Source organism: Labrus mixtus, chromosome 22 (genome assembly GCF_963584025.1).
Source record: "Labrus mixtus chromosome 22, fLabMix1.1, whole genome shotgun sequence".
Lineage (NCBI taxonomy): Eukaryota > Metazoa > Chordata > Actinopteri > Labriformes > Labridae > Labrus > Labrus mixtus.
This window is the reverse complement of record NC_083633.1, coordinates 21135064-21149583: the sequence shown is the minus strand read 5'-3', so window position 1 is coordinate 21149583 and position 14520 is coordinate 21135064. Positions and strand designations below refer to the sequence as shown.

At 40.8% G+C, this 14520-nt stretch overlaps 4 protein-coding genes across 4 annotated transcripts in view; 2 read left to right on the top strand and 2 right to left on the bottom strand.

The window, feature by feature from the left end:
- Positions 1–14520, top strand: part of ptprb (protein tyrosine phosphatase receptor type b) — a 282274-nt gene that overhangs the window by 92116 nt on the left and 175638 nt on the right. The gene's annotated exons all lie outside the window — the stretch shown is intronic.
- Positions 5040–5548, bottom strand: LOC132956217 (histone H2A-like). The gene has a single exon (XM_061029524.1). It carries the CDS (start codon positions 5476–5478, stop codon positions 5092–5094), a length of 387 nt encoding a protein of 128 aa, XP_060885507.1. The 5' UTR covers positions 5479–5548; the 3' UTR covers positions 5040–5091.
- LOC132956235 (histone H1-like) lies at positions 9570–10332 on the bottom strand. Its single transcript, XM_061029552.1, has one exon. The coding sequence runs from the start codon at positions 10295–10297 to the stop codon at positions 9665–9667; it is 633 nt and encodes a 210-aa protein (XP_060885535.1). The 5' UTR covers positions 10298–10332; the 3' UTR covers positions 9570–9664.
- Positions 13821–14520, top strand: part of LOC132956522 (histone H1-like) — a 781-nt gene continuing 81 nt past the window's right edge. Inside the window, exon 1 of the mRNA XM_061030026.1 lies at positions 13821–14520. This exon is cut by the window's right edge and continues 81 nt beyond it. Within this exon, the coding sequence (XP_060886009.1) occupies positions 13867–14481 (615 nt within the window). The 5' untranslated portion in view covers positions 13821–13866 and the 3' untranslated portion in view covers positions 14482–14520.

The following is a 14520-nucleotide window of genomic DNA, read 5'->3' as shown; positions in this document are numbered from 1 at the left end:
TTGAGCCTCAACATGCACCATCTGAAAGACCAGCAACGAAGGAAGAAATGGACTTGACCCAGGCAATCACAAGTTCTTTCATGTTAAGCCGTTTACCTGTTCCAGAACCAACCACATTTACTGGGGACCCTTTAAAATTCATAGACTAGAAAGTATCGTTTATGGCCCTTATTGGTCAGAAGCCGCTTCCTGTAAATGAGAAAATGCTTTATTTAAAAAGTTACCTTGCTGGAGAAGCACGTAAAGCTGTGGAAGGATATTTCTACCGTAACTCGGAGGATGCATACCAGGGTGCCTGGGCAGTCTTGCAAGACAGGTATGGAAGCCCATTTATTGTCCAGAGAGCATTTAGAGAGAGACTCATGAAATGGCCAAAGATTGTTGCTAATGACCCAAGAGCACTCAAAGAGTTTGCCAATTTTCTCTGAGGCTGTGTTGAAGCTATTCCCCATGTTAAAGGCCTGTCAATTCTCAATGATTGTGAAGAAAATCAAAAGCTTCTCAAAAAACTGCCTGAATGGATGGTCCGTAGTTGGAGTCAAATTGTCGTGGATGAGTTGGACAGATCTGGTGATTACCCAAGTTTTCTACATTTCACAGAGTTTGTGCAAAGAGAGGCTAGAATTGCTTGTAATCCCATTGCCTCTCCCCTAATGATAAATATGAAAACCACAGAGGATAGGTTTCCGAAGAGAGCCAAAGCACTCAACACAAGCACTCGGATAAAAAATTCCAGCTCAGTAACAGTGGAAACCCAAAGGCCAAAGCCACATTGCTTGGTCTGTAAAAATGAAATGCATGGTGTTGCTAAATGTCCAACCTTTGCCTCAAAGACGATGGAGGAGAAGAGAGCCTTGATTCATGAAAACCATTTATGCTTTGGATGCCTAAGAAAGGGTCACATTACCAAAGACTGTAAAACGCGACACACTTGCAGCACCTGTGGTCGACGTCATCCAACCTGCATGCACATAGAAAGAAACACAAGACCTGCAGAATTGGGAAGTGACAACTCTGTAGCCACAGGAGCCCAGGCCAATAATGAAATCTACAAGGTAATGACTCATGCATTGACACAGCAGGGCTCTGCTACATCTAGCATTGTTCCAGTTCTTGTGTCTTCAACGACGGAGCCTCAAAAGGAAATTCTTACTTATGCCCTTCTCGACACACAGAGTGACTCTACTTTTATTTTGGAAGATTTTGTGTCAGATTTAAATGTAAACACTCGATCAGTTCAGCTTAAATTAAGCACAATGACAGCGGTCAATACAGTAATAGCAAGCAAAACTGCTAGTGGTCTTCAAGTGAGGGGACTCGACTCTGAAACCCATGTCCAGATACAGCAAGCTTACACACGTGACTTCATTCCAGTGACAAGTCTCACATCCCCACAAAAAGTACAGCACTTCAGTGGCCTCATCTCAGCTACTTAATCGACAAGTTACCACCTCTTCAAGATTGCGAGGTGGGACTGCTAATTGGGTAGGATTGTCCGTCAGCACTAGCTCCTTTAGAGGTCATCATGGGTGATGGAAACAAACATTTTGCTCAACGAACTGTGCTTGGCTGGGGCATTATAGGGTCAGCTAATCCTCATTTAGACAGACAGGGAAACCACAGTTTTGTGCATCGTGTTGCAGTTAAAGAAATACCAGCGCCCTCTGTCACAGCCATACTGAAAGTGTTAGAGTCAGACTTCAACGAAAAAAGCTATGAAGACAAGTATGTGTCTCAGGATGATGTTCGTTTCATACATCTCCTTAGTGATAAGATAAGGCAAGTGGAAGATGGACACTATCAAATGCCCCTCCCCTTCAAGAGTAACAGTTTACCATCACTGCCAAACAATAAAAGGCTAGCTACTGTTCGATTGCAACACCTGAAAAGAAAGTTAAACAACAACAGACAATACCATGACCAGTACACTGCTTTCATGGAAGAAATAATCAGCAAAGGGGATGCAGAGCCCGCCCCTTCTGCTTCTGCGGAAGAGACTGTCTGGTATATCCCTCATCATGGGGCATACCACCCCAGGAAGCCTGATAAACTAAGAGAGGTCTTTGATTGCTCAGCAAAGTTTCACAGCATCTCACTAAATGACACCCTACTGACAGGTCCTGACCTAATTAACTCACTGGTGGGAATTCTTTGTCGCTTCAGAAAGGAAGAGGTTGCTGTGATATGCAACATTGAAAAGATGTTCCACCAATTTCAAGTGTCACCTGAGGTTTGCAACTACCTAAGGTTTCTCTGGTGGGAGGGTGGTAAGCTAGAAACAGAACCACAACAATACCGGATGACAGTCCATCTTTTCGGAGCCGCCTCCTCACCTGGATGTGCTAACTTTGGTCTTAAGTATCTGGCACAGCAATACAAAGTCGACTACTCTTCAGCATCGGTTTTCGTTGAGAATAATTTCTATGTTGATGATGGGCTAATCAGTGTTCCAACAGTCAAAGAAGCTAAGGAACTGATTGTCGAACCACAGGAATTGTGCAAGCGTGCAGGTCTAAGACTGCACAAGTTTAACTCTAATCGCAAAGAGCTCCTCAACTGTGTTGCTCCCTCGGAAAGAGCTGTAACAACTGATCCAGTCAAACTTAACCCAGAAACATCAGAAGAACATGTTCTTGGCATTCAGTGGTCAATGGTGAATGACTCCTTCAGCTTTAACATCAGTGCAAAAGACCACCCTCCAACACGTCGTGGTCTCCTGTCTGTCGTAGCCTCTTTGTATGACCCACTTGGGTTCATGGCTCCCTTCACTCTGAATGGAAAACGCATCCTCCAGGAGATGTGTCATAAAGGCATTGGATGGGATGATCACATTCCTGAGCAATTGAGTTCATGGTGGGAGGAGTGGAAAAATGGCCTTCAAAAATTAAAGGAGATCACCATACCCAGATGTCATCACCCTCAAAACTTTGGCAACATTGCTAAAGTGGAACTGCACCATTTCTCGGATGCCAGTACTGCAGGATATGGTTCATGCTCCTACCTCAGATACAAAAATAACAGGAATGAGATCCATTGCATTCTTGTAATGGCCAAAGCAATGGTTGCTCCAACAAAGATCACAAGCATTCCAAGATTGGAACTCTCTGCTGCAGTAACGTTAGCCAGGATGAGTGTTATGTTAAAGGCAGAACTTCAGATGAAAATTGACAGAGAATACTTCTGGACCGATTTTCAGGTCGTCTTGGCCTACATCAACAATGAAGCACGAAGGTTCCATGTGTTTGTGGCAAACAGAGTTCAGCTGATAAGAGAAAACACAGATCCAAATAACTGGCATTATGTGGATACGACACAAAACCCTGCAGATCATGCCTCCAGAGGTCTTCGTGCTACAGAAATCTCTTCAGCTAGCTGGTTATAAGGCCCAAGGTTTCTTTGGGAACAAGAACTTCTCCCAACATCTAAGCCCTCCAATATGCTGCTTGTTGGTGATCCAGAAGTTAAATCAACTCATGTATCTGCAACACGTGTCAGCGAGCAGGCAAACATTCTATGTCGGCTCGAGCGGTTTTCTTCCTGGACCACACTCCTCAAGGTGGTTGCAAGGATTAAAAGGCTTGGGGCAAAACTAAAACATGTCAATCTAGTGACGGCTGAAGAACGAAGGAGAGCGGCGGACGTGGTGATCAAGCTAGTACAGCAGGAAGCCTTTTGTAATGAGCTAAAAGTGCTTAAACGGGACAATCTTCAAAAGTCGAGTCCGCTTCATAGCTTAAATCCCATTCTGGATGGAGGGCTTCTTCGTGTTGGTGGAAGACTTAAGGGAAAAAGGAATACCTCCTGAACATTTCCTTAAGGCAAAAGTGGCATGTTCCCCGGCGCAACTTGAGAGTGGGTGACATTGTCATTATCAAAGAAGAGACACTTCCAAGAAATGATTGGCATTTGGCACGAGTGGTTGAAACCACAGAGGGATCTGATGGTTTAGTTCGTCGGGTTAAAGTTCAAGTAGGAGAACGGAGGTCAGCAACCAAAAAGGACTGCCCTTCAAAACCGTCAAGCATTGAGCGACCTATCCAGAAGTTAGTACTTCTACTTGAAAGTGATTAAATTATTATTTTAAATAAGAAACACACAGATCAGACATATTAGTCTAAATTATTTGATGAAAGGACTTTTAAACTTATTGTGACTTAGAAATCATGTGATTAACTGTTGTCTATCTTGTTTAATTTAGTCATCATGTCATGATTTGGTGGGAGTGTAAGTGGCCAAAGGAGCCTATTTGGGTTGTTTGTTGTTGCTCCACCCCGGAACATGAATTACACGTTTTAGAGCACGCGTCACACTCGGCTCGTCACTCACGGCGAGCAGGCAGGGGGGCTTGAGCAGAGTTACGGTATGTGCACGGCTAATTTGTTTGTAATGGTCAATTGTTTGTTCGCTCCAAACGCGATACTAAAACAGGGTTTTATGGTTTACCTTTAAGCATGAAGGTTCGAAGGTTTATGGAGATCGCTGTGTCCAAAGATGAAAGTTTGCACCCTTGGCAAGCGGAGCGAGGTACATGCGTAATTTGGGAAGGTGTTAAATTAATGATTTATGAATGAATTGGGAGGTTCACTACTATAAGGGATTGTGCAATATTGTTGTAAGTGTTGTTGAATCAGGTCTGTTGTGATGTGGATGTTATTGTTTGTGTTTGTTTAAAGTAAAATGTTGCACTGTGAAATGTTTATTTAGGAATGAATCGTAAATATCTATATATTTGTAATGAATTTAACACACTGTTTTCTAAATGTTCATTTTGGCTTTTTTCTAGTTTGAAAGTGTTTGAAATGAAATAAAGAAATCACATGAGTCGAACTCCACGCTTCCTCATGTTGTCTTGGTTGAGGGCTGCTACACCATGTACTAACCACGTGTTATTTAATTAAAATTCAACACCAGCCTTCCCTCCATTAGACAACAGAGACACGAATTGCAGCTCTATGTATTGCTAAGCAGCTAGCTTGTTTTTGTTAACTGTGCAGCCCTCTACTGAATGTGGAATAAATCGGAAGTCTCTTTGTTGATGAGTTGGGTGGCTCTTAAAAGAGCCTTTGTGGGGTTTTTACGGTGGAAACAGGATTATTTTCCCTTCACGGCCTTCTCGGTTTTCTTGGGCAGGAGAACAGCCTGGATGTTGGGCAGCACGCCTCCCTGAGCGATGGTCACTCCGCCGAGCAGTTTGTTGAGCTCCTCGTCGTTACGGACAGCCAGCTGCAGGTGACGGGGGATGATTCTGCTCTTCTTGTTGTCTCGTGCAGCATTACCGGCCAGCTCCAGAATCTCAGCGGTCAGATACTCGAGCACCGCCGCCATGTAGACGGGAGCTCCGGCACCGACCCGCTTAGCATAGTGTCCTTTCCTCAGCAGTCTGTGGACACGACCGACGGGGAACTGGAGTCCGGCACGGGATGAGCGGGTCTTGGACTTCGCTCTGTCCTTTCCTTGAGTCTTTCCACGACCAGACATCTTCAGCGGGATTCTTCAGTCAAGCTTCTAAAAGCGAGGTAATACTGCAGCGAGTATCAGATGATGCCAATACACTGAGAAGTCTAGCTTATATAGTCACTATCTCGTTGTTCATTGGTTAGTAACAGCTGCAGTGTAACCGGCCAATCAGAATCGCATAGAACGTTACGTCATGCCACTGTCAACGATGCAAGTCATCCGGCCTGAAGTATCGAGGACTTGCCAGAATAAGACTCAATAACAAGTAGAAGAAAATTATAAAAATATTAATAAAAAGTCATATATATATATATATGTATATATATATATGTATATATATATATATATATATATATATATATATATATATATATGTAAAAAATAAATGTCTTTACTGGGGCTGTCAAAGAAATACACATTTTAATTGGGGTCATTGGATAATTTGCGATAGTTTATTAAGATTAATCACATTTTAACTGCATATTTTGATTTTCATTTTTTTTTACAACTACAGATTAAAAAATTGCTTTTATTTTGATTTTTGTATTGTCTTAAGCTGAGAGCATTTTACTTGCCGTTTGAATTCAACCCTGCTTTTATCTCTAAATAATGACAGAGAAGATGTAAACCAGCCGCGGTTTGAAGGCCCAGGGGCCCCTAAACCCTTTTTAACCACCTGTCCACTAACCAGGACATCTGACACACGTCTCATCACAAACACACAAAAAGGATTTAACTTAATGAACAAATAATGAAATGTGTACCGGCTGGGTGATGTACATCAACACTGAAACATGTTATGTGAGCTGCTGCGACCGGAAACGAGCTCAGTATGAAGAGCTATGAGTAGGAAAGAATCCAGTTAGTTATCACTCTCGATCTGAAAGTGCTTTTCAGATATCAAATCAAATCAAGTTTATTTGTATAGCACAGTTAAAAACAGCTTCATCTGACCAAAGTGCTTTACAGGCAATGCATAAAAATAAATAAATAAAAAACTATTCAATACATATGCATATATAGGCTATATAAATATAAATATATATACATGTACATAGATGTACATATACATAGACATAACACACACACAAACATATATATGCATATACATGCAGCATACATACATATTACAAACACATACATACCCTCATACCTACATGCACATGCATACATACAGATACATACCTAAGCTAAATATGTGGGGTCTGTTTCAACTTGTTTTAAATACCAGGGAAAAAAGGTGAGTTTTGAGTTTTGATTTGAATGGACGAGTTGATTTGTTTCAGATTTCTAGGCTTAAAAGCCGGGTTAGGGCGGAAAGTAGTCGAACTGCCATTTGAATCCTGAGACAGGAAGGAGCCAGATAAATCATTCACTCTCTTTGCTGATGTCAGAGCCAAAAGTAAGGCAGTTTTGAGCAACAGGAATTTAATAGAAACTTAACCCAGAGGTTAAAACGGCGCTCTAATGAGCGCACGTAAAACCAGCTCTATTGAGGGACAAGAGATCGAGACACCGCTCATCACTGTTTGTTGTATGCACGTGTTGGATGGACTACTTTGACCACACGCAGACGTAAACACTGACGTGTTCTTATAAGTCTACTTCAGGTCTACTTCCTTTCTGACCTTTTGACCTCCACCAGTCAGAAGAGAATCTTCAATCTCAAGACTTTTTCTGTCTGTTCTAAAAGTCAGAACTAAACTGCAGAAAAAGGTGTTTTAATTTGCTGCTGCTTTTCTTCTGAACGAATCACAAACAGAGCTGAGACTGAGCTCTCATTGGATGATTTTTAAAGGATGTTAAAAGACTTGTAGGCGGACACATCAGGCTGTAGATGTGTTTGTGGACGATCTTGATAAATATGTCTTTTAATGTCAAATAAAGTGTCTTTATTGAATTTGTATGTGTTGCTGAATGTTGTTTGGGTAAAATCAGTGATGCTTGTCTCGACCAGGACGCTCTTGAAAGAATAGTTTATTTCCTGCATAATAATGGTTAAATCAAAATATATACATTTATACATAAACACAGATATATAAGAAATATATGTTGGTGCCCAAGAGTGGAAATTGTAAACAAGAGGGTTTGATTTCCTGACTGAGATCAAAGCACCAATTAATCTGATTTAAACTACATCAATAAAGCAGGACAAAAGATGTAAAAAAACATGTCGTCAAACAATATACTTCTTCTAAAATCAAGAAAACACTTCACACATATGGCTGTAGATATTCTGCTTCATATATTCCTGATTGAATGACAAATATATATAATTATATGTATTAAATGTTGTGGTTACGTTTGTATGTTTGGCAGTTTTAGGTTATATCTTACAGTAAATACAGAACTTTCGATGCATTTTTGATTACATGAACTCCCTGCACTTAGCTTTTACTTCATTAACATGAATGTGTGAGACTTTACTTAATTAACAAAGGAGGATATACAATTAAAAATGAATTGGTGTTGAACTACTCTGAGATCTATATTTGTGGGCGGCAGTCTGTAGAGACTTGGGTTGGGAACCGGAGGGTCACCGGTTCAAGTCCTGGTGCGGACCAAATATGGAAGTTGGTTTAGTAGCTGGAGAGGTGCCAGATCACTTCCTGAGCACTGCCGAGGTGCCCTTGAGCAAGGCACCAAACCCCCCCACCCACCACCAGCTCAGGAGCGCCCGCTGTGGGCTGCTGCATCACTCTGACATCTCTCCATTAGTGCATGTTCATAGGATTATTTGTGTGTGTGTGTGTGTGTATATTTCAGCCTATGTGTGTGTTGCATGATTTACAGAGTGTAAAAACAGATTCAATAAAAGTAAATCTTAAAATGACTTTATCACTTGAAGTAAAATAACTTGCTTTTATGTTGAGATAACATATCTAAAGAAGATACAAATGACATATTTTAATGTTTGGTGTACTTACTTTAAAAAATGACAGACTTTGATATACATACCTTTTACATTTTTGTTTCAATTTTCAATTTCCGCCTAAACTATTTAAGTGTGTGAAAATATGAGATCAATCCCAAGCATGTTCAGGCAGTAATTCAGATCAACGTGACGGCTACAAGGTAAGAGAATTAGCATGATCATTTGTCATTTTTTATAGCTTGAAGCAGTATTCCTCATTTTGTCAATATTTCCCACTGTGACAGTGAAGAGCTGGATTCCACTCTACATGACAACACAGTGCAAATCTCCATCCCTGTCAAGTATGAAGCTGGACTCTTTTTCTCAGTGTGAGTAGCTGTGTGAGGTTAAAACAAAATTTAACCACATTGCATCATAAAAACTTGATACAATATACAAACATTTTCTACATTACCCAAATATCAACCTTACAGCAGACAGTTTGAGAGGAGCCTATCATATGCTAATAGCAGCTACAAGCCTTTCTTCAGGATTTTGTTTTCAGCTTCAAACTTGTAGCCTTTACCAATGTTGACTCGAGTGACATCATTTGAGGCAACTTATCTGACTCAATGCTGTTTTTTTCTGAAGCTATAACACTCTGTTGCAACAACGCAGCAACCTTGGATGTTGAAAAAATGCCGCAAATCCGGAAGTGCAAAAAAACTGCAGGTCCACTTGAGGTTGGCTGCAAAAAGCTGGGAAACTCCGGATGGAGCCATATTTTAAAATGCCCACATTTTGACAACCTGGTCCAAAAAAACGGTTCTGGTCTCAATATCTAATTTCTTTATCGGTTAAAATTATACACGAGCAACTATTTTGCAACTCATGATTTAAATTTAGGTCGTGATATGAAAAGTGAAAATGGTATTGATAAAAACTTTGCATAATTGTAACTAATAACCATCTGTAAACATCCTGTCCAAAGTCTGATTCCCAGAGATACATGTGATGAGGTTACAGCTGTCCCTTTTGGAGAAGCCCTAATTTGACCTATTTTTGTTTTTTGGTAAGATGCATAAAACATCCCAAAAAGTTATTTTGCAGTAAAATATTTTTATACAACAATCCGTTTCATAAACTAGACATGTTCAAGTTATGAATATGGTTATGCTTTGTTCTACCACAGGTGGGTATCTCGAAAACTATTTTGGGGGGTTTGTTCCTGTACTAATATGAGGAAGGAGTTCTAGGTTAAAACACGATTAGCAAGACACGGAAGAGAACTCTTTTGATGATTTGGGTGGCTCTTAAAAGAGCCTTTGGTTTGTTAAGTAAAGCTTACAGCTTTTACTTCTTGGCTGCTGGCTTCTTAGCTGCGGCTTTGGGCTTCTTAGCTGCGGCTTTGGGCTTCTTAGCTGTGGCTTTGGGCTTGCTCTTGCTCTTCTTGGGAGTTACTGCCTTCTTTTTCAGGACTGCTGCCTTCTTGGTCGGGCTCTTGGTTGTTTTCTTAGCCGAAGCTTTCTTGGTCGGGGTTTTGCTCACTGCCTTCTTGGAGGACGTATTGGCTGATTTGGGCTTCGCAACCCTCTTAGCGGCGGCGATGGGTTTCTTCCCTGCCGGTTTCTTGGCTTTAGCGGGGGCCTTCTTCGCGTCCTTCTTCTTGGGCTTCTCGGCTGCCTTTGGCGCCTTGAAGGATCCGGAGACGCCGTACCCTGTCACATGTACGAGCTGCTTCTTCTCCAACAGGGCTTTCACTGCACGTTTGATCACGACGGTGTTCTCGCAGCCCTGCACAGCCAGAGCTTTCTTCAAGGCCACATACGAGACGCCTTTACGGTCCTTGGAATCGGTGACGGCCTTCAGAACGAGGTCTCTGGTGGACGGTCCGGCTTTCTTCGCCGGCTTTGCTGCCTTCTTCTTCACCGTCTTAACGGGAGCAACTGGTGCGGCGGGAGCCTCTTCAGTAGCAACTTCTGCCATCTTGCTTTGTTTTCTTTTTCGTTGACTATGTCACTGAGTGAGAATGCTGAACTTCCAACAAAGACAGGAACTTAAACACAACATGAGAACCGTAGAGACTCAACCCGCACCGCACCTCGCCAGTGTAGCCGGAACACGGTGTCACTTGTGTTTTCTCTCCACCGAAAAATGTATAAAATACACATCTATTGGACGTATTTAGGAACAAATATGAACCATTCACATAGCGAAGAGTTTTCTCTTCACATATAAGTCGAATAAAGCTTTCGATATGTTTGCACTTTCATTTGGTAGCCCTGAAACCTCCGAAAAACAGCGCCGTACGGGGGTCTCCGCCAGGTTTTTTCTCATATAAATGCACAATAATACACCAAGACCCCACTAAAAACCAGTTTAATAACTCGAAGAGATGTTCGTTTACCGGTTTAAAGTGAAAACAGTCGTCTCTTGAGGTTAAGTTTGGATTTAACGAAGGTTAGTTTGGCACATGCAAACACACTCGCAAACACATCATGGACTGAAGCTGTTTTTTTTTTTCAGCCTTTGATTCATTCTGTTTTCTCAGCTCACTCACGTTTCATGTTCCTGTTACTCTTCATCTTTAAAGGTGATGATTTCGCTAAATAAGTAAAAACTGTATTGGCCCTAGTTATAGTTACTATGCGTAGGACTACTTGTATGAATGAATGGTCAGGCTGCCCATTTAGCCCACGCATGGAGGGTGTTATAGCCTATCAGTGAGTGTGAACATTTCATTTATTTTATTTATCAAGGGACAGTGTGCAATGACAGTGATCATCTATGCAAAGAAAAATGAATAAATGGTTGCACAAGATTTAGCGAGTTGCTAATTTCCATCTGCAGTCTGACATAAAAGTGACACAAGACAAACAATAAAGCTCCCCTCACAAGACAATAAAGAAACACACCAGACAACAGAACACAATAAGTATATCCTGTTCAGTACCAAGTATTAAAACACAATATAAAATATACAATAAATAGCCTGATTTTAAAATGATAGAGGCCCTACACCTCAAACACCAGGAGGACAACAACTCACACTGCATGATACAAGAGACAACACAATACCCATTGGCTTTATTATGACCAAGAAGGTAATATTCCATTAGCATTAAAACTATACACGATCAGTATTGACAAGACTGATTGCTCAAAATCTAATTTTTTAACTTAACTGGAAAACTGTGGTAGTTTTTGTTACTTTTTAGATTGTGAGGGAGGTTAGTCAATTCTTTGATTGCTTTACACCAAAAGGCTGACTGAGAGAGGGCCAAACTTTGTTTTGGGATGTTGCAGTCACCATAGAGGAGGACCATAGGGCTCAATAACTCAGACCAAGGCCGCACAAAGATCTTCAATGTAGATCAGCATTACGGTGACCTGATGGTGTTCATAGTGATATTGTATTATCGTATCGATCAATGGTTTCTATTTGCATTGCACTAAATCATGTTATCTCATACCAGTTTGCAAAATCAACAGGTTTAAGAAAAAAAAGCCTAACACCTCTATTTTTTTTGTGTACCATAATCTTGTCTTTCAAAAAGGATATAGCACTCCTAAAACACAATGTGTGCGTCTTTGTTTTAGACATTCAAAGTTCGGTGCCTTGGCATGTTCACCTGCATTTGCAGTTAGTATCAAGAAGTAGGCCTAGCAACTCAAACATTTTAAAATGGTGAGACATTTATTTCGTCTACTTATTACTTACTATAGGCTACGCATTTATCTAGTTGACAGTCTATATTGCCATGATGTTTTAAGGTTATATTGAAAGCCTATTTAACAACCCAAAAGCTAGCATCAACCAATAAAAGATCTCTAATGCATCAAAACAATCTTACATCTTTAAAGAGCAATTTAACCATCACAGGTCTGTGACAATTACAGTAGGCCTACACACGTTTTTAATATGACTACAAGGATAGATGCATCAGATTAATGCATATAATTTAATCGGGACAATGCAGTTTGACATAGTTTCTATACAAAACATGAAACTGATGTGCTGCACAGAGAGTTTAGCTGTGATAATTTCCAACTCTCTTCAATACTGTGACATAATTAGTGACAGATTCAGTTAATTAATACCACATTTATTCAGCTTAATACATTACTGATAGGTTTAACACAACAGTATATGGAATAGTAGAAATTAGCTCCAATTAGATTCTGCAAGACTGATATAATTAGCCTATTTGGTGCAAAACCTTCATTCATTCACAAAAGCTGGCCACTTTGATGAGAACCGTTTTAACTTGGTGCAAATAATTCCTACACTCCTGTTTGTATTATTAAGAGGGGTGTTTAGTCTGACCTCATTTAGACGATATGTAATCCTCTTTGTTATAAGGAGAGTGTTCTCTGGCTATAATGTAAAAAAAATAAGGATTAAAAACAAAAGACACCAAATTTAACCCTCAGCAGTTCGCTGTAATTGAACAACAACAAAAACAATCCCAAATTAACCATTTATGGTTTGAACCTTGCAACAGCTCTTTGAACCCCATAATAATAAATTGGAAAAATTATAGTCATTAATTATCATTTTAAAATCCCGTAATTACAACTTTATCAAGTGACACCATCATAAAATGCCTTTTCCCGTCACAAGGTTAAATATTCAACGTCATAACAATAAAAGAGTATGAAGTGAGGTGGACCTATAGCCTACAAAAGGTCTGTATAATGATCTTTAAACTGTTTAAGTTTTTAGCTTATATAATTCAGATTTCCATGACCTACAAATGCAGAAGAAATGAATGTTCAAATAACTTGATTGAGCTTTAAGTGCTTCTCTCCAACATGCAGAGGTCCTGACCTGCACAGAGCAGCACTACAGTCTGCAGCCTAGTGTTTGTAAAAGTTGAACAACAAGTCTAATAAAATATAAGTTGAATGTGCATTCAGTTCATTAATCCAAACATCCTTCACATGTCTCCGTAGTGTATGAGAATCGTTTATAAAACAGTGAAATCATTAATAAACACTGAGAGTCATGTTTTACTATTGAGGAGTGCTGGTTCAGAACTAAGTGTGTTTGCAGGTGTGGATCTAAACTGTGTTTAAAACTAAAGTATCGTTAAAAAATGACTTTTTTCACTCCGACTCGTTAAACCATCATCTATTCTTAACATCTGGCTGATTCTAGTCGGGGTCTGATGTATTTTTAAGCATTTATGAGATAAATTAGCAGGAAAAGTTGTGACACAGAAGTCCACACGGCACTAGTTTGGTGAGATTTAAAGTCTTACAAATGGCAATGTGACAATATTCAAAGCTTTATTCGACTTGTATCTCAAGAGGGACTTCTTCGCTGTTACATTAGTTAATTTATACATCTTTGTCGGTCTTATTTGTGTGTTTATTAAAGGTTTTTCGGTGGCGAGAAAACACAAAGTGACACACTGTTCTTGCCGCGCTGGTGAGCGGCGGGCTGAGTTGAGTCTCTACGGTTCTCATGGTGTGTTTAAGTTCCACTCTTTGTCGGGATTTCAGCATCACTCAGTCGAACCACTCGAGAGATAAACAAGACACTCAGCAAGATGGCAGAAATCCTACCAGCAGCACCCGCCGCCCCTGCGGCCAAAACGGTGAAGAAGAAGACAGCAAAGCCGGCAAAGAAGGCCGGACCGAGTATCGCAGAAATGATCGTGAAAAACGTCAATGCCTGCAAGGAGCGGAAAGGTCTTTCGTACGTCGCCCTGAAGAAGATGTTGGCCACTCAAGGCTTCGAGAACGTCAGTCAGCTCAAACGCACCCTGAAGAAACTCGTAGAGAAGGAGCTCCTTGTGCAGACCACGGGAAACGGTGCTACCGGATCCTTCAGGGTGCCAAAGAAAGTCGAGAAGGCCAAGCCGGCAGGTAAGAAGCCTCCCGCTAAAGCCAAGAAGCCAGCAACGAAGAGCGCCCCTAAGAAGACTAAAACCACCGCCAAGGCAACCAAACCCAAGTCCCCCAAGAAGGTAGTAAAGAAGGTGCCTGCCAAGAAATCAACACCCATAAAGAAGGCCGCCCCCAAGAAGAAGAAGAGTGTTACCCCCAAGAAGAAGGCAACAACCCCCAAGAAACCCGCAGCAAAGAAGGTATCCAAACCCAAAGCCAAGGCCGCGAAGGCGACCGGAACCAAGTCCACACCCAGGAGGGCAGCCAAGAAGTAAATCAAAGTTTACTTCCATCAAACCAAAGGCTCTTTTAAG